Genomic DNA, 19,472 nt, shown 5'->3' with positions numbered 1-19,472 from the left:
ATTCTCAGCTACATAGTGAGTTCAAGACCATCCTGAGTTACATGACATTCTATCTCAGAAAAACAGAAACAGGCCAGCATGATGGCTCAGTGGGTAAAAGCATGTACAATCAAGCCCGACATGATGCCTGGGACCTAGAAGGTGGACAGAGAGGACCACCTCCCATGGGTGCACATAAATCAATGTGAAACAACATTTTTAAAGCAAACAACAAAAGAGTTGCTTTAGAACACTGTGGCAACTTCACTAGTCTGCTCTGCTGCATCTAGTTTGGCTCAGCTATACTCAACCTCAGAAATTTCATGACTTCTCACTCTGATCCCCAGCTACTCAGTGTAGAGCGATTGAACCTGTATGCTGCTTCCCTACGGGTATGCTTCTTACTCTTTGAGAGCATGCGGGAGCACCTCAAGTTCCAATTAGAGGTAAGTTTTACTTTCTTGGAAGTATAACAAAAACAGGGAAGTGTATGGTATTATCAATGTGGCCTGCTTAATCAATCGTGTTATAGAGATAGTTTTAAAAATATTTTTTATTCTTCCCTCATACAATACATCCTGATTACAACTTCCCCTCCCTCCACTCTTCCCAATTTCCCCCACATCTCCCCTCTCTCTCAGGTTCACACATACTCTGTCTCCCTGAAGAAAACAGCAGGTCTCCCAGGGACATCAGCTGAACACAGCATAACAAGATGCAATAAGACCAGGCACAAACCCTCACATCAATACTGGGTGAGAAAACCCAGGAGGAGGAGAAGGGTCTTCTACTCTTCTACCCAAGAGTAGAAGAAAGAGTCAGAGACATCCCCACTCCCACTGTCAGGAGTCTCCCTAAAACACCAAGCCAATGACCATAATGAATATACAGAGCACCTAATACAGACCCAGGATCCAAATTTGCTGCTTCAGTCTCTGTCAGCCCCCCATGAGTCCTGCTTAGTTAATTCAGTGGGCCATTTTCTCCCTCTGCCTCCCCCAATTCCTTCTCCCCTTCTTCCTTGGGGTTCTCCAAGCTCTGAGGCGGGGAACCAGATAGAGACCTTCAACCTGGGCTCTCTCCCTGCCTAATGTTTGGCTGTGGGTCTCTGCATCCACTCCCATCAGATGCTGGAAGCAGCCTCTCTAACAACTGGACCAGACTGTGATTTATAGAAGAACCTTATATCATAAATAATAAAAACCCGGGGACAGATATTGGGGTTCAAGCTGAAGATCAGGAAAACAAAGCAGCCAGTCAGTAGCTCTTACCTCTACCAAGGCTGAAATGGAGAGAGATCCTGTCTTCTCTGTGACTGGAAACAATCTCCCAAGAGACCCTTTGCTTCTTCCTTACATACCTCTCTAGCGCTGTTACTCTTTTAGACTGTTTACTCTTGTGTGGCCCAGGGTGGTGTTGGACTCACAGAGAGCTCCATCTGCCTCTGTCTCCTGAGTCCTGGGATTAAAGGTGTGCACCACCACTGTCTGGCATTATGGCTAGCTAGTGTGGCTAGCTTTGCACTCTGATCCCCAGGCAAGCTTATTAGATCATAAACAATACATCACCACACTAGGAATCACTTCATTGATTTTTTTTTTTCCCAAGTCCTGTTTGGTTCTACCCTAGACTGTCTAGGCTATCCAGCTTCCAGTTCCTGGTCATCCGTGCAGTGTCCAGCATGGGCTTTTTCTCATGACGTGGACCTCAAATTAGACCAGTCATTAGTTGGCCACTCCCACAAGTTCTGCTCCACCATTGCCCCAGCACATGTTGCAGGCAGGACAGATTGTAGGTGACTGGATTGGTGTCCCATTCCCAGCACTGGAAGCCTTGCCTGGTTACAGAAGATGGATGGTTCAGGTTCCATATCCTCCATTTCTAGGAGTCCTCACTAGGCTCACCCTCATAGATTCTAGGGAGTTTCCACTGCACTGAGTTTCCACATCGCCCCCCAAATGCCCTCCAGTTCTAGACGGCTGGCTCTCCTTATACTCTTTCCCTCCACCCCCACCACCTGATCCCTCCTATTCTCATTGCTACACACCCCCAGTCCACCCACAAAGTCTATTGTATGTCCACTTCCCAGGGAGATTCATGCATCCCCTCCTAGAGCCCTCCTTGTTACTTAGCCTCTCTGGGTCTGTCTGTGGATTGTAGCATGTCATTTACTTAGCAGCTAATATACACTTATAAATGAGTGCATATCATGCTTGGCTTTCTGGGTCTGGGTTACCTCAGTCAGGATGGTCTTTCCTAATTCTATCCATTTGCCTGAAAATTTCATGATGTCATTTTTTTTAAACTGCTGAGTAATACTCCATTGTATAAATGCTCCACATTTTCCTTATCTATTCTTCTGTGGAGGGGTTCCTAGGTTGTTTCCAGTTTTTCGCTATTATGAATAAAGCTGCGATGAACATAGTTGAGCCAGTGTCCTTGTGGTGGGATGGAATGCCCTCTGGATATATGCCCAAGAGTGGTATAGCTGGATCTTGAGGTAGATTGATTTCCAGTTTTCTGAGGAACTGCCATATTGATTTCCATAGTGGCTGTACAAGTTTACACTCCTACCAGTAATGGAGGAGTGTTCCCCGTTGCTCCACATCCTCAGTAGCGTGAGCTGTCACTTGTGTTACTGATTTTAGCCATTCTGACATGCATTTCACTGATGCCTAAGGATGTTGAACATTTCTTTAAATGTTTCCCAGCCATTTGAGAGTCCTCTATTGAGAATTCTCTGTTTAGATCTCTACCTCTTTGTTGTTGTTGTTGTTGGTTTGTTTTTTGAGATAGGGTTTCTCTGTGTAACAGTCCTGGCTGTCCTAGAACTCATTCTGTAGACTAGGCTGGCCTCAAATTCACAGAGATCTGCCTGCCTCTGCCTCCCAAGAACTAGAAATAAAGGTGTGCGCCACCACCGCCAGCTGTACCTTATTTTTTTAATTAGATTGCTTGGTTTGTTGATGTCTACTTTCTTGAGTTCTTTATATATTTTGGATATTAGCTCTCTATTGGATGTGGAGTTGGTGAGGATCTTTTCATGTTCTGTAGGCTGCTATTTTGTCCTATTAAGTGTCCTTTGCCTTACAGAAGCTTTTCAGTTTCTTGATGTCCCATGTATGAATTGTCAATCTTAGTGCCTGCTCTGTCAATGTTCTGTTCAGGAGGTTGTCTCCTATGCCTATGTGTTCAAGGATGTTCCCCACTTTCTCTTCTGTCAAGTTTAGTGTATCTGGTTTTATGTTGATGCCTTTGATCCACTTGGACTGGAGTCTTGTGCAGGGTGATAGACATGGATCTATTTGTGTTCTTCTATATACAGACATCCAGTTAGACCAGCACCATTTGTTAAAGATGCTTTCTCTTTTTTTCCATTCTGTCTTTCTGGCTTCTTTATCAAAAGTCAAGTGTCCATAGGTATGTGGATTTATTTCTGGGTCTTCAATTTGATCCCATTGATCAGTATGTCTGTTTTTACGCCAGTATCATGTGCTTGTATTACTATAGCTCTGTAGTATAGCTTGAAATCAGGAATGATAATACCTCCAGAAGTTCAAGAATTGTTTTTGCTACCCTGGGTTTTTTGTTTTTTCACATGAAGTTGAATATTGTCCTTTCAAGGTTTGAAAGCATCGTGTTGAATTTTGATGGCGATTACTTTGAATCTGCAGATTGCTTTTTGGCAAGATGGCCATTTATACTAGTTAATCCTGCTGATCCATGAGCATGAGAGATCTTTCCATCTTCTGATACCTTTTTCAGTTTCTTCAAATCCTTGAAGTTTTTGTTATACAAGTCTTTCGTTTGCTTGGCTAGAGTTAACCCAAGATATTTTACATTATTTGTGGCTGTTGTAAAAGGTGTTGTTTCTCTGATTTCTTTCTCAGTCCATTTGTCATTTGTATATAGGAGGGCTCCTGGTTTTGGTTTTGGTTTTTTTTTTTTTTAAGATTTATTTGTTTATTTTATGTATATGAGCACTTTGTCTGCATGTATGACTTTATGCCAGAAGAGGGCATACAATCCTACTAGAGATGACTGCAAGTCACCATGTGGTTGCTGGGAATTGAACTCTCAAAGAACAGCAGCCAATGCTCTTAACTGTTGAGCCATCTCTCCAGCCCCTATTTTTGTTTTTGTTTTTTTTAAGTTAATCATATATCCAACCACTTCGATGAAGGTATTTATCACCTGTAGGAGTTCTCTGGTAGAATTTTGGGGTCACTTATGTATGCTCTTATATCATCTCTAAAAAATACTCTGACTTCTTCCTTTCCAATGTGTATCCCCTTGATCTCCTTTAGTTGTCTTAGTGCTCTAGCTAGAGCTTCAAGTACTATATTTTAATACATAGAGAAGGGACAGCCTTGTCTTATTCTTGATTTTAGTGGAATTACTTTGAGTTTCTCTCCATTTAATTTGATATTGCTATAGATTTGCTGTACATTGCCTTGATTGTTTAAGTATGTCCCTTGTATCCCTGAAGGGGTGTTGGAATTTATCAAAGTCTTTTTCAACATCTAATGAGATGATCGTGTGCTTTTTTTGGGGGGGAGATCTTTCAATTTGTTTATATGATGGATTACATTGGTTTTCATATGTTGAACCATCCCTGTATCTCTGAGATGAAGCCTACTTGGTCATGGTGGATGATCTTTTTAATGTGTTCTTGGATTCTGTTTGCAAAGTATTTTATTGAGTATTTTTAATCAATGTTCATGAGGGAAATTGGTCTATAATTCTCTTTGTTGAATCTTTGTGTGGTTTGGGTATCAGAGTGACTGTCTTAAAATAAATTTGGCAATGTTCCTTCTATTTCTATTTTGTGAAATAATTTGAGGAGTATTGGTAATAGCTCTTCTCTGAAAGTCTTCACTAAAACTGTCTGGCCCTGGGATTTTTTTTTTTTTTTTTTTTTTTTTTTTTGGTGGGAAGACTTTTAATGACTGCTTCTATTTCCTTGGGGGTTATAGGTTATTGAAAATTGTTTATCTGATCTTGAATTAACTTTGGTTAAGTGGTATCTATTGTGAAAATTATCCATTTCTTTTAGATTTCCCAGGCTTGTGGAGTACAGGTTTTTGAAGTATGACCTAATTATTCTTTGATTTCCTCAGTGTCTGTTGTTATGTCCCCATTTTCATGACTGATTTTGTTGATTTGGATATTCTCTTTGTCTTTTAGTTATTTTGGATAAGGGTTTGTCTATCTTGTTGATTTTCTCAAAGAACCAACTTTTTGTTTCATTGTTTCTTTGTATCGTTTTTTTCTGTTTCTATTTTATTGATTTCAGCCCCTGGTTTGATTATTTCCTGCCATCTATTCCTCCTGCTGTGTACATGCTTCTTTTTGTTCTTTTCAGGTGTGTTGTTAAGTTGCTTGTATGAGATCGCTCCAATTTTTTTTTTTTTTTAATGTAGGTGATTAGTGTTATGAGCTTTCCTCTCAACATTGTTTTCATCGTGTCCCATAAGTTTGGGTATGTTGCGTGTTCATTTTCTTTGAATTATAGAAAGCCTTAATTTCTTTTTTTATTTCTGTCTTGAACCAGTATTCATTCCGTAGAGAATTGTTCAGTTTCCATGAGTTTGTAGGCTTTCTGTTGTTTCTGTTGAAATCCAGCTTTAATCCATGGTTGTAGGGGGTTATTTCACTTTCCTTGCATCTGTTATGACTTTGTGACTGGGTGTGTGGTCAATTTTAGACGAAGTTCAGTGAAGTGCTGAAATGATGGTATGTCTTTTTATGTTTGGGTAAAATGTCCTGTAGATAACTGTTAGGTCCATTTGATTTATAATGTCTGTTAGCTCCAGTATTTGTTTGTTTAGTTTTTGGCTGTATGACCTGTCCATTGGTGAGAGTGGGGAATTGAAGTCTCCCACTATCTATATGTGAGGGTCAATGTGTGATTTAAGCTTTAGTAATGTTTCCTTTACATTTGTAGGCTGGGACATGGTGACAAGAAGTATGTATAGGGGGGCTGGGGATAGATTAGGGGGGCACCAAGAAAGTGGGAAAGGTTCACTGGCAGGGCCTACCTGGATTTCTGGCCCCTGGCATGGCCTCTGACAGAGCAGGGTCTCTGTCCAAGTTCAGGGCTGAGATATGTCTATGGGAGGTTGGGGGTTGGGGAGAGTGTGTCGGGGGCACCAAGAGAGTAGGGGAGGTCTGAGGATGGGAGACCTGTCTCTAGAGATAGATTTTTATAAGCTTCCTATAAAGGGTATTTTGGCCTTCATAATTTGTGTCATTGACTAGCCATTGTACTAGAATAATTAAGAGGATCCCAGAAAATATTGATTGACTATAATGTAGGAAAACCCCCAGCTGGGTATGGTGACTCTTGCCAGTAATCCAAGCACTTAGGAGGCTGAGACAGGAGAATTGCTGTGAGTTGATGGCCAGCCTGGGTTATAAAGCAAAACTGTCTAGGAAAAAAAAAAAAAGTGTGAGAATCCAAATATGAGGACTGTTGGGTAACAGCTTTTCTGCCTAGGAGTTATTATAACTGAACCAGCATTGCTGCTAAATTGCCAAAATAAGATTAGGGTACACTCATATAGTCAGCATGTAAAAAAGGACAAAAGACAACTTCTTTGGGACAGGGATAAGAGCTTTATCCCCATCGTGGAGACAAAGAAGGGACTATATTATTGAGGATAAGAAACCTTTTGGTGTTTCTCAACGTGTGAGTGGGCTTTCGCCTCCTGTTTAATGTTGTTCCTGTCCAATTTTCTCTTCCCATCTTTGCCCCACCCAAATGGTTGGCACTGGATTGTTGACAGATGTACATGAAAAAACTCATGGAGATCATCACTGTTGAAAACCCCAAGATGCCTTATGAGATGAAGGAGATGGCACTGGAGGCCATCGTGCAGCTCTGGCGCATCCCCAGCTTTGTCACTGAGCTCTATATCAACTACGATTGTGACTACTACTGCGCCAACCTCTTTGAAGACCTCACTAAGCTGCTGTCCAAGGTGCTGAGCACTATTCTTGGCCTCTAGAAACTACCAAGGAAATTTCCCAGATGGTGCAGAGAGGAGCACTTCAGAGATGGGGAGCAGGAAGGAGAAAGGAATTTTATAAGGGCAATGGAGAAGTCATAAGTTTGGGGATTTTTGGAAAAATAATCAGGTGAAGAATATTCTAACCTCAAGTTTAATGGATCTGTTTATTTCCTAGAATGCCTTTCCTGTGTCTGGTCAACTTTATACCACACACCTACTGTCCCTTGATGCCCTGTTGACGGTTATTGACAGCACTGAGGCTCACTGTCAAGCCAAAGTCCTCAACACTCTTACCCAGCAAGAGAAGAAGGAGACATCCAGACCCAGCTACGAGGCAGTGGATAGCACCCAAGAAGCAAACAGTAGTTAGAAGCATCTCTTATTGTTCTTTTCCCCAATTTTTTTCTTTTCTTTCCTTTCCTTTTTCCCCCTCTCCTCCCTCACCCTCCCTACTTTGTCTTGAATTTGCCCTGTCAGGGCTGATGCCCAATATAAGATCATGCAGCTCTCTTTGGCTTGGGACTCAACCTCTTCTTCAATACTGCTTGACTTTCTACCCATAAGTCTTCATATCTTTTCCTGTTACCAGCTGAAAGAGCCACCATTGATGGGAAAGCCACAGGCATGGCCTCAGATGCCCTAGGCCTTCATCTTCAAAGTGGAGGATGGCTGTCAGCAGAGCATGGGAAGCCAAGATGCAATGATGTGGAAGAAGCTGGTGACTCTGGGGGTGGGTACTCAGTGTTCATGACTCTGCACCCATCACCTAGAGGGCTTAGAGACAGGAAATGTGGGAGGTAAGGTCACACCTGAAAGAGCCCTAGCAGCTGACCTTGTTTTAAACCCTAGAGAAAGGAAAGAAAACAGAGCCCCAGAAGGTAGGATTTCTAGAAGGTAGGAGACTGGGGAGAAGAAAATTTCTGAGACTGCTTTGTTTTTACTGGGGAGAGTATCAGTAAGTTTGCAAAAGATCTTATGGATTTTCCTTCTCCTTCCATTCCTAGCTGACAAAAAGTTTACCAGGAAGCCGCCTCGATTTTCCTGTCTTCTGCCAGATCCACGGGAACTAATTGAAATTAAGAACAAAAAGAAGGTACATATATACATACATGCATGTGTACATACATACATACATACATACATACATACATACATACATACATACATTATATTCCACAGTGTGTACAACCTGTATGTACCCTTGTATGGGATCCTCTAGAGAACTGGTTCCTGTCTCAGAGGACAAGGATGTCAATGAGCTTAGCAGCCCATTCTATGGCTTCCAAGACTAGCCTCTAGTTTTTTTCTGGGACTACAGCAACTTTTCCCGCTCCTTTCCTTACACCTAAGATTTGTTGTTGTTGGCTCCTGAGCAAAGCTACTCCAGCCAACAGCCAGATATTCCTAGTGGTGGTGACAAGCTCTGGAAGCTACTGCCATTTGGTCAGCAAAGGTTATTGAGCATCTCCAGGTCCAGTATAGTGATTGGTAATAATAGGGAATTGATATTTGTTCTGGTACTTTAGTAATATACAAATAATTGTTAGCTACTTTTTTTTTCTTTTGTCTGTTCTCCCACTCCCAGCAGCAGCAGGTGTCAATTGCAAATAGCTGCTTGATTGGGGGTAGGATGCTTTTGTTTTCTTTGGGGGGGGGGAAGGGATCATAAAAAAGGGAAAGGGGATGGGGAGACCAACCTCTGAGGACAGGAGCGGTAGGAGAGAGGAAAAGGAGGCGCAGAGAGAAAGGAGAGAGGGAGTGAGGCAGACAGAGGGAGAGAGAGAACGAGAGAGACGTTTTTTGTTTTCTTAACATAAAAACTTCTAGTTAATCCTTTCTTTCTCATATTGTCAGGTAAATGCATTTGATTGCAGGTCTGTGACTAAACATACAGGGAGCAAAGATATCACAGTTAGTCTGCCTTGTCCTTCAAACCCAGGACCATAGAAACAAGGCAATCGGAAAAGGATGGGGACTTTAACCCAGGCTCTAACATGATGCTGGCTGTCCATAGATGCCAGAAATGGCTACAGCACTGAAGAGAAGTCTTCATTAATCTGCCTCATCTTCATCTCCCTGGTCTCTCATTGGAGGAGGGGAGGTGGCTGTGATCATCTGGGGCATTCAGAAAGGAGTAGAAAGGAGCTCTCCAGACACTCCAGTACAACCCAGTCTCAGCTGTGGGATCAATTAGAACCATGTCTGAAGAGCCCGTTAGGTGAACAGCTATAGGTTATAATAGAATCCACCTGTCTGTCTGACTCAAGGGCACATCAACTCCTGATGCCTCTACTCTTTGTCTTCCAGCTGCTGATCACTGGCACAGAGCAGTTCAATCAGAAACCCAAGAAGGGCATCCAGTTTCTACAGGAAAAAGGTCTCCTTACCATCCCAATGGATAACACAGAGGTGGCCCAGTGGCTCCGAGAGAACCCTCGGCTAGACAAGAAAATGATTGGGGAGTTTGTGAGTGACCGAAAAAACATTGACCTGTTGGAGAGTTTTGTGAGGTGAGGAAGAAATAAGCAGTGTGAGATTGGGGTATCTTGCTCAGTGATGGTGTGCTCCTTTACCATTCCTGCATTTCACAAAAAAAAACAGAGATGGGGAAAGTGCAGGGGAAAGAAGAAAAGAAGACGCTGTCTGAGGGGACAGGGCACTCTTCTCTTAGAGGAAGTCTCTGCATTTCCTGCTGGTGACCAGCTCACAAAACACTCTTGCCTCTTTCTATGATGCATATCTGTTGAACCTGAAAGGGATGCAGGGTTTTGGAGCCCCTCCCCTGTGTTCTAATGGAAAATATTGCAAAGTGACATAGAGAGCAGGGTTCTGAGAGGTGAGGTGTCTAGACAAGAGTTTTGTTAATGCGGTAAGTGCTAAGGTTAGGGATTTTGTTAGGAATGGCCAAGCTATACCACTCCTTTGCTAGAGCCATCAGCCTCCTCTGTTCCAGTAAGAGAAGGTTCTGAAAACTTAACAGCTTGACCTATGCAGCTTCCATGCCTCCAGCCTCTTCATTCTGTTTCCTCTCTCTGTAGCACCTTCAGCTTTCAGGGTCTACGGCTTGATGAAGCTCTCCGACTCTACCTGGAAGCCTTCCGTTTGCCCGGGGAAGCACCAGTTATTCACAGGTTGCTGGAGGCATTCACAGAGCACTGGAGGGTAGGTCTAGCTGGAGGGTTGGTAGTGAGGATTTAATTGGCCAGAAAAGGACATTGACAAAGATGGAGTCTTTGCTTTTTCAGAGTTGTAATGGCTCCCCATTTGCCAATAGCGATGCCTGCTTTGCCCTGGCCTATGCTGTCATCATGCTTAATACTGACCAGCATAACCACAATGTCCGCAAACAGAATGTACCCATGACTCTGGAGGTAAGCTTGGACTTCAGCCAAGACAGAGAAGATCCAGTACAGCTTCAAAGTAGCAAGAAAGATAAAGGGAGTTTCCAGTTTGTATGGGGGACAGAGTTCTGTCAAGGGACTCAGGGAGGGCTGACCAATTCAGAAGAGGGACTGGGAAGGAAAGTGGGCTCTTTCACTTAATTGTTTCCGAAGTCCTATTTATCACAGACTTAAGGAGTTCCTTGGGTGATATACAGCATTGACACAAGGGAAAACATACTGACCTATCTCTAGGAGTTTCGAAAAAACCTAAAAGGTGTGAATGGAGGCAAGGACTTTGAGCAAGACATCCTGGAGGACATGTACCATGCCATCAAGTGAGTATATACAGAGAGAGGACAGCATCTCTGTTACAGAGAGATGCTGCTTCCTTTTCCTGCTTTTAGAGTCACATCAGACCCTAGTGACTCACATGCCCTTGATTTAGCTTTGAAACTTAGCTGGGCAGCCTCCTCTGTGACAACTCATTTCTTATTTAAAGAAGCTTGAATGATAATGGGACTCCAGTATTCCAAACGTAGGGTCCATACAAATTGTCTCTCTTGTGTGTATGTTTGTTTACAGATGTGCTTGGTACCAGGGATTGAACCCAGGGCCTTATACAGGCACTAGAAATGTGTTTCTTTGCAGAGCTACATCTCCAGTCCAAACTATTCCTCCTAATGACCCTATTTCCTGAACCCAAAGTTACCTGATTTTCCTGGAGAGCTCACAAAATGCATTTTCTGGTTTGTGGAGACATTAAGACCAGCACTAGAGGATAAGGCTTCAGTCTTAGTTGTTTTGTTATTGTTTTGAGACAGAGTCTCATATAGCTCAAGATTGCCTCAAACTTGCTAGGTCTGGCCTTTGAACTCCTTTGATTTTTTTTTTTAACCTGAGCCTACCAAATGCTAGAATTATAGATATGTGCCACCATATCTATATGGTTAATTCCTTATAATAAATCAGAAAAAGTGGAAGTTTTTGCCCCCCACCCAGAAAGAATGTGAATTCTAAAGACTTGGAGACGGGACATTGAGATTATGAATGCATTCACTATCCCTCCCTCGCCCCAGTGGTGGGGTGGCAGCAGATCCCTCAGCTGTGGTTGTGATACCCTCATAAGATGGAAGGTGCATGTATAGCTGAAGCCCTTCCCTTAGTTTGAAAGCATCATGCTCACAGGAGTGCATCTGGCTTTTGCTTTTCCCTTCTGACAGGAATGAGGAAATCGTGATGCCCGAGGAACAGACAGGCCTGGTTCGTGAGAACTATGTGTGGAGTGTGCTGCTGCACCGAGGTGCCACCCCTGAGGGTATATTCCTTCGTGTACCTCCTGGCAGCTATGATCTTGACCTCTTCACTATGACCTGGGGCCCAACTATTGCTGCTCTCTCTTATGTCTTTGATAAAAGCATTGAGGAGACCATCATCCAGAAAGCCATCTCAGGTTTCAGGTAACACAACTTTGGCCTTGGTCTTCATACCCTTCCATCTCACTAAGTTAAGATGGGTTGTCCCATGCCTCTTTGACTCCTAATATTACTTCCTCAGAATGGGATTTCTCCTGATTTTCTGGAGGGAGGCTGGAACCTTGGAAATCTCAGTCTTAAACAGACTGGAGTTAAATGTTTCTTTCTGTGACCCATTGAGGAAGAACCAATGGAAAGCAGCTTAGGAACTTGGGGGTGGGGGCTGAGTGGCCTTCCAATGACTGTTTCTGTCCTGGGGGTGACATTACAGGAAGTGTGCCATGATCTCTGCCCACTATGGCCTCAGCGATGTGTTTGACAATCTCATCATCTCTTTGTGCAAGTTCACAGCTCTCAGTAGTGAGGTGAGTTGGAACAGGAACTATGCTTAGCGTTCCAGGGGAGAGCAAGCCTCAGCCTGGAGGCTGCACCCACCATATGTACCCTCCTGAACAAGGTTAGGTCATGTCCATTTTGCAAGTTCTGGAATGAGAATAGTGTCACCTCATGTAATGGGACTGGAGAGTAGATGCCATAGGAAAGATCTTCATCACATTGACTTTTCCCATTAATATTATAGGGATTTGAAGCAGATTTAGCAGAAAGATTGTCAGGGAACATAGGCAGAGAGACCTGAAAGAACCTCCTTTCTAGACATGAACCAACCCTAAGCCTCATAACATTGCCTTTTCAGTCTATTGAGAACCTTCCCACTGTGTTTGGAAGCAACCCTAAAGCTCACATTGCAGCCAAGACAGTATTCCACTTGGCCCATCGTCATGGTGACATCCTTCGGGAGGGCTGGAAGAATATCATGGAGGCTGTGCTGCAACTCTTCCGTGCTCAACTTTTACCCCAGGCTATGGTGGAGGTATTTATTTACCTGTTTGTTTTTTCTTGCTTTCTTTCTGTGTTCTGTGTATCTTTTACAGTATGTATCTTGATCCCATTCATTTCTCCATCCCTTTGCATCCACCCTCTGCTCCTGCACACACACACACACACACACACACATACACACACACACACACACACACACACACACACACACACACACACACAAATAAAACAAAATTTAAGAGAAAAAAAGGGAAATTTTTTTAAAAGGAAAAAAATTAAAAATCTCATCATGGAAGCTGCAGTGTAACACAGTGAGTCACACCATAAACCCTTTTGTCCATATATCTTTACTTGTACACGTTCATTGCAAAGAGTCCTTGGTTTGGTTCAAGGCCTCTGGTTTCTACTACACCATCAATGCTGGGCCCTCACTGGGACTCTTCCTGGGTATCCTGTTGTTGCCTTGTATGGTGGAGATTCTGCAGCTTCAGGTCTGTGGACCAGCTTCCTTCAAGTGGTCCAGCAGATCACAGATGGGCTAGATGTTGGGGCGGGCCAAGTCATAGCCCTAGTTCTGGGCCTGGGCAGATGAGAAATGGAGACAGCTCCGTAGGGGTAATTCTTGATAGAATGTTCAGCATTAACAAGGCAAAGACCTATCCTTCTGTGCTATGTATAGAATAGCACTAGACCTGATGCTTGAGAAGCTCACTGGGAACTCCTCAAATGTAATACTACAGATCTTGAAGAGAAGCTGTAAAGGAAGGCTGGTAGAAGCCACTGTCAGTCACCTCTTAAGAGGGGACACAGTCGTATATGGACTGTCTACAGGAAGAAATCCAAAGAACTTTGCTTGGGCCAAGGAGCACAAGGAATGTGAATGATGTACAGAAAGAAATTATTTTGCCGGACATTGGTGGTTCATGCCTTTAATCCCAGCACTCGGGAGGTAAAGGGAGGTGGATCTCTGTGAGTTCAAGGGCAGCCTGGTCCACAGCTCAAATTCCAGGACAACCTCCAAAGCAATACAGAGAAACCCTGTCTTGGAAAAAGAAGAAGAAGGAGGAGGAGGAAGGAGGGAGAAGGAGTAAGGAAGAAGAAGAAAGAAGAAGAAATTATTATTTTTTGTTTTTGAGACAAGGTTTCACTAGGTTGAATAGGTTAATCTTGAACTTGCTATGTAGCTTCTGCCTCAGCCTCCTCATTGCTTAGGTTACAGGCCTGTCCCACTATGCCCAAATCATTTTTTAAATTATTTTTTAGATTTATTTATATAGGCATTTTTCCTGAACATATTATATGTTCCATGTGCATACCTAATGCCAATGGAGGCCAGAGGAGGGCATCAGATTCCTTGGAACTGGAGTTAGAGACGATTATAATCCACCATGTCGGTTCTGGGAATTAGCCCAGGTCCTCTGCAATAGCAGCCAGTGCTCTTATCCTCTGAGCCATCTCTCCAGACCCCTAGAAATAAATTACTCGTGATCTATTTTCCAGGTAGAAGATTTTGTGGATCCCAATGGTAAGATCTCTCTACAGCGGGAGGAGATGCCATCAAACCGGTAAGGACAGACCCACTGGTTGTCGCCTTGGGAGAGGAGGTGGTCAGAATGTTGGCGCTCACCAGCACATGTATCCTTTTCCTACAGAGGAGAGTCATCGGTACTTAGCTTTGTGAGCTGGCTGACGTTGAGTGGTCCTGAGCAGTCTAGTGTACGGGGCCCCTCCACAGAGAACCAGGAGGCCAAGAGAGTGGCCTTGGACTGTATCAAGGTAATGGCCTATCTGTCCCTCATGAGAAATCTAGACTCATTACTCCTAGAAAGATGTGGCCCTGTGAACCAAAAAGTAGAGTTATCTAGGGCTTGTAACAAAGGCAGCACTTTCCCTGGCTTTTGGAGATTCTGTTCCTATAGCCTTTGTTATAAATCCCCTTTCTTGTGTCCCCTCTAGCAATGTGACCCAGAAAAAATGATCACAGAAAGCAAGTTCCTTCAGCTGGAATCATTGCAGGAGCTCATGAAGGTACAAGATGAAGAAATCTGAAAGGCAACAGGGTAGTGGTGTGTGCCTCAATTTTTGTTGAGACAGAGCCAGTGGCTGGCTTCTCGTCCCTTCCTACTTTGCCTGCTCTTGCCCTCTAGGCTTTGGTCTCAGTGACAGCAGATGAAGAGACATACGATGAAGAGGATGCTGCTTTCTGTCTGGAGATGCTGCTGAGGATTGTGTTGGAGAACAGGTAGGAGGAGGCCATCTCTAGGCGGACCCTATACTGAGCATGTGCTGAAAGGCTCGAAACTCTGAGCAGAAGGGGTGAGCTTGTGCTCGACAGCTTAGGGCACAATGCCAGTGAACTATGAAAGGCCTAGGAGACTCATTATCCCGTGGCCTGTCCAACTGAGACTGTCCTTCCCCTTTATGATTTTTAGGGACCGTGTGGGCTGTGTATGGCAGACTGTTAGAGACCATCTATACCACTTATGTGTTCAGGCACAAGATTTCTGCTTTCTCGTGGAGCGGGCAGTGGTGGGGCTGCTACGCCTCGCGATTCGGCTACTCCGGAGAGAAGAGATCAGTGGCCAGGTAAGCAAGTAGGAGGTGGGCAAGCATGCAAGGGACGAAGGCCACAGTGTCAGCTGCGGGTATGGCCTAAGGTTGGAAGTGCATTTAGTGTCCTGTAACACTAGCCCAGTGGCTAACCTCAGGGCCCATGCAGCCTAACAGGTGGCATTGAGGGTGATCCCAGAATGGTCTTGGACATTAAGTCTGCTTTAGGGTTGGGCTGCTGCTGTTTTCTAGCAGTCCTCTCATCTTGTGTCTGGTTTCTTTCTTGTTCTGGGGGGCAGGGGTATTGAAGTGTCTTATTCTTACATTTAGAACCCTAAGGGTAAGATCCCACAGTTCAAACATAGACACTAGCCGTACCTCCACATGGTAATCTGAACGTATGGAAGCCAAAATTAAGAAATGGAATTGCAGGGCTGGAGAGATGGCTCAGCCACGAAGAGCACTTGCTGCTCTTGAAAGAACCTGAATTCAGTTCCCAACACCCACATGATGGCTCCATACTCTTATTCCAAAGGATCCAATGCTCTCTTCTGACCTCTGCAGGTTCCCGGCACACATGTGCATATGCATACAAGCAGACGAAACACATAGACGAGGAGGAGGAGAATATAGTTTTAGGTAGACCTGGTGGTTGCATGCCCTTAATCCTAGGGGCCAGAAACAGCCACAGCCAGATGTCTGTGAATTTGAGGGCAGCTAGAGTCACAGAGACCCTGTCTTTTGAAAAAGCAGTTCCAGCCTGGCATGGTGGCAGGTGACTTTAATCCCAGCACTTGGGATGCAGGGGCAGGCAGAGCTTTTTGAGTTTGAAGCCAACATAGAGACTCTGCCTCAGATAGATAGCATGGTCACTCACCTGTATGATACCAGCATCCAGGAGATAGAGACAGACAAATCACCAAGGGATTATGGCCAACCTGGACTACATCATGAGTTTCAGAGTGGGACCCTGTCTCAAAAAAAGGAAAGGGCAGGGCTTTGGCAGCACAGGTTTTTCTTTGCTTGTTTGTTTGTTTACGAGATAGTAATCTCATTATCTAGCTCTAGCTGTCTTGGAACTCAGTATGTAGACCAAGTTATCCTTGAACTCAAACTCACAGGAATCCTAGCAGGACAGGATTTTAATCCTTGCACTTGGAAAGTGGAGGCAAATTAGGAATTCCTCAGTGATTAAGAGCACTAGCTGCTCTTCCAGAGGACCTGGGTTCAATTCCCAGCACCTACATGGCAATTTACAGCTGTCTTTAACTCCTGTTCCAGGGGAATCTGATGCCCACATACCGACATGCCTGCCGGCAAAGCACCTATGTGCATAATAATAAAAAAATAAGTAAATTATAAAAAAAATTGAAAGAAAAAAAAGAGATCCTGTCTCAAAAGAACAAACATAAAAGCAATACTACTTACAAGTGAATTGCAGCATTTATGTGCTAAAAACAAGAGAAATCAGCTGGGTTTGTTGGCTAGTGCCTTTAATCTCAGCCCTTAGGAAGCAGAGGTAGGCAGATCTCTGCTAATTCAAGGCCAGCCTGTCTATATAGCAAGTTCTGGGCCAACTAGAGCTACATAGTGAGACCCTGTCTTAAAAAAAAAAAAAAAAAAAAAAAAAAAAAAAAAAAAAAAAGCTAAACAGAGACCCCTGAATACATCAAGAGGCCATTCCATAGGTTAGAGAACTCAATACAACTAAGATGTCAGTTCTTCCTCAACCAATACATACATATGTGATGCAGCTACTTGCTTTGTTTGTTTGTTTGTTTGGTTTTTTTGAGACAGGGTTTCTATGTAGACCAGGATAGCCTCGAACTCACAGAGATCCACTTGCCTGTGCCTCCTGAGTGCTGGGATCAAAGGTGAGCACCACCACTACATGGCTAAGGCAGCTTCCTATAATATCCCAGCAAAGATTTTTGTGGACCTAGAGAAGCTTATTCTCTAGGTCCCTGCAATAGCCAAACATTTTGACAAAGAATGAAATAGGAGGAATATTCTATCTAGTTTTTGTTGTTGTGTTATATTTTTATTTGCATGGATAAGTAAGTATGTGTGTGTACGTACGTGTGTGTCACTGGTGTACATGTGGAAGGCAGAAGACAACTTGCATTCCTAGGATATAACACAAATTATCAGGCTTGGCATGGCAGCAAGTGCCTTTATCCACTTACCTATCTCACCAGCCTGGGTTTTTGTTGTTGTTTAGGTTTGTTGTTGTTTTTGAAACAGTCTTACTGTGTAGCCCTGATTGGTTATTTTAACTTAGGGTCTAATGTGTATCTCAGTAAGACTTCACAGCCTTCCTGCCTCTGCCTTCCTAAACTGGGATTACAGTTATATACCCCATACCCTGCCACTCTAGCCAGTATTAAAGTTTATTATAGCAATGATTATGTATGATTGTGGGCTGGAGAGATGCTTCCAAGATGTGGGCTTAAGAGCACTGGCTCCTCTACCAATGGACTCTCGTTGGACCTCCAGCACCCACACAGTAGCTAACCCTCTGGAGCTCCAATCCAGGCATCCCATGCCCTCTTCTGGCCTCTGTAAATACTGCATTGGTGCACAGTCACACATACATTCAATACATACAAGCAAATCACCCATATACATAAACAATATATTAATTTTAAATTATGTAGTATAGCTGAAGAAATAGACAAATAAAGTTATTAAACAAATGGATGATCCAGAAATGAATCATTGCTCAACTGAATGGTTTTGAGCTGTTTTAGTTTGGGGTTTTATTTGGTTTTGATTTTGAGACAAGGTCTTTTTATGTAGCCTAAGCTGGCCATATTCTTGTCTCAATCTCCCAAGTGAACTTTGACTTAAACCTTTATTTTGCAGAAAAATTAAACAGATGATAATTTGAAAGACATAATGGAGGGGCTGGAGAGGTGGCTCATTAGTGAAGAGCACTGGCTGCTCTTGCAAATGCCTTGGGATTGGTTCCCAGCACCACATAGTGACTCACAACCATCTGTAACTCAAGTTCCAGAGAATACAGTGCCCTCTTGTGACCTCCTTGGGCAGCAGGCATGTACATAACATACATGCAGGCAAAACACTCAAACACATAAAATAGTAAATCTAAAAAATAAAATATATATTGTAAAACCTTTAGACACATAGGAGAAAATCTTAGTATCTAAGCTAAATATTTCCAATGTGGTTTATTAGTTTATTACATACTTTTTTTTTTTATCAAAAGCCTGAACACAAACACAGCCACGTCGGGGAGGGAGTCCTGCTCACATCTCTCCTTGTAGACCTGGTCACAGTCTAAAACAAGCTTATTTTGCTTCTGTGTATAACCCTAAATTTTTCCTTCCCCTCAGGTGTTTACACTCTGACTACAGAGTGGATCTGGGAAAGGTATAGAAAAATAAAGAGGCCCTTCCTGCTCTTGTTATTGTACATGCATGTGAATGAATGGAGAGCCTCCATAGCAGCAGGCAGCCAAGAGCTCCTCCTGAAGGAGAGTCCCACTGTATAGCCCTGGCTGACCTGGAACTCACTATGTAGACCAGGCTGGCCTCAAACTCATAGAGACTTGCCAGTCTCTGCCTCTTGAGTGCTGGCATTAAAGGGGTGTGCCACCACCCACCATGCCCAGCCCAATAAGGATATTAAAAACACAATCCATAAGATGGAGGATTGATAAATCAGACTTCACTCATGCTCAAAATTTTCAATCTATGAAAGCTTAGTTGAAAAAAGTGAAAAATTATAAAGCAATAGAAATGAGAGAAGCCTAGTATCAAAATGCAAACATGGAAAAAAGAAATATTCCACAGATTGTAGGCACACCTGTAGCCAGCCCCTAAGAAGGTGTGGCTACAGCTTCCCCTACAACAGATGATATACAAATGGCCAATAAGCCCATAAAATAGCATTTGCCATTAGAAAAATGCAAAAAAGTAACACACACCGCAATGTACTTACCAGAACAGCTAAAATTAAAAGCGATAATACCAAATGCTGGCAAGGACACAGGGAAACTAGATTATTCATACACTTCTTGTGGGAATAAAAAATAGTGTAGCTATTCTAATGGCAGTTCATTATGAAACTGAATATTCACTTACCATACAACCCAGTAAATACACTTTTGGGCATTTATCCCAGAAAAAAATAAAGGCTTATTTTAACTTTAATATATGTATGTAAATGTTCATTGAAGCTGTATTCATCAAAGCCAAAAGCTGGAGTCAGCC

The 19,472-nt window shown here is 43.2% G+C and overlaps 1 protein-coding gene across 1 annotated transcript in view; it reads left to right on the top strand.

Annotated features, from left to right (window-relative positions):
- The window catches only part of Gbf1 (golgi brefeldin A resistant guanine nucleotide exchange factor 1), a 118,278-nt gene that overhangs the window by 91,553 nt on the left and 7,253 nt on the right, over positions 1–19,472 (top strand). The window contains 17 exon segments of the mRNA NM_001246686.1: positions 327–425; positions 6,768–6,962; positions 7,168–7,357; positions 7,582–7,722; positions 7,997–8,085; positions 9,300–9,502; positions 10,031–10,154; positions 10,238–10,363; positions 10,628–10,710; positions 11,596–11,832; positions 12,119–12,212; positions 12,542–12,718; positions 14,188–14,252; positions 14,340–14,463; positions 14,644–14,715; positions 14,835–14,929; positions 15,120–15,273. Coding sequence (NP_001233615.1) covers positions 327–425; positions 6,768–6,962; positions 7,168–7,357; positions 7,582–7,722; positions 7,997–8,085; positions 9,300–9,502; positions 10,031–10,154; positions 10,238–10,363; positions 10,628–10,710; positions 11,596–11,832; positions 12,119–12,212; positions 12,542–12,718; positions 14,188–14,252; positions 14,340–14,463; positions 14,644–14,715; positions 14,835–14,929; positions 15,120–15,273 — 2,268 coding nt within the window.

This window comes from Cricetulus griseus, chromosome 3 (assembly GCF_003668045.3).
Source record: "Cricetulus griseus strain 17A/GY chromosome 3, alternate assembly CriGri-PICRH-1.0, whole genome shotgun sequence".
Classification (NCBI taxonomy): domain Eukaryota; kingdom Metazoa; phylum Chordata; class Mammalia; order Rodentia; family Cricetidae; genus Cricetulus; species Cricetulus griseus.
Note: the sequence above shows the minus strand (reverse complement) of the source record. Positions and strands in the feature narration are given on the sequence as shown.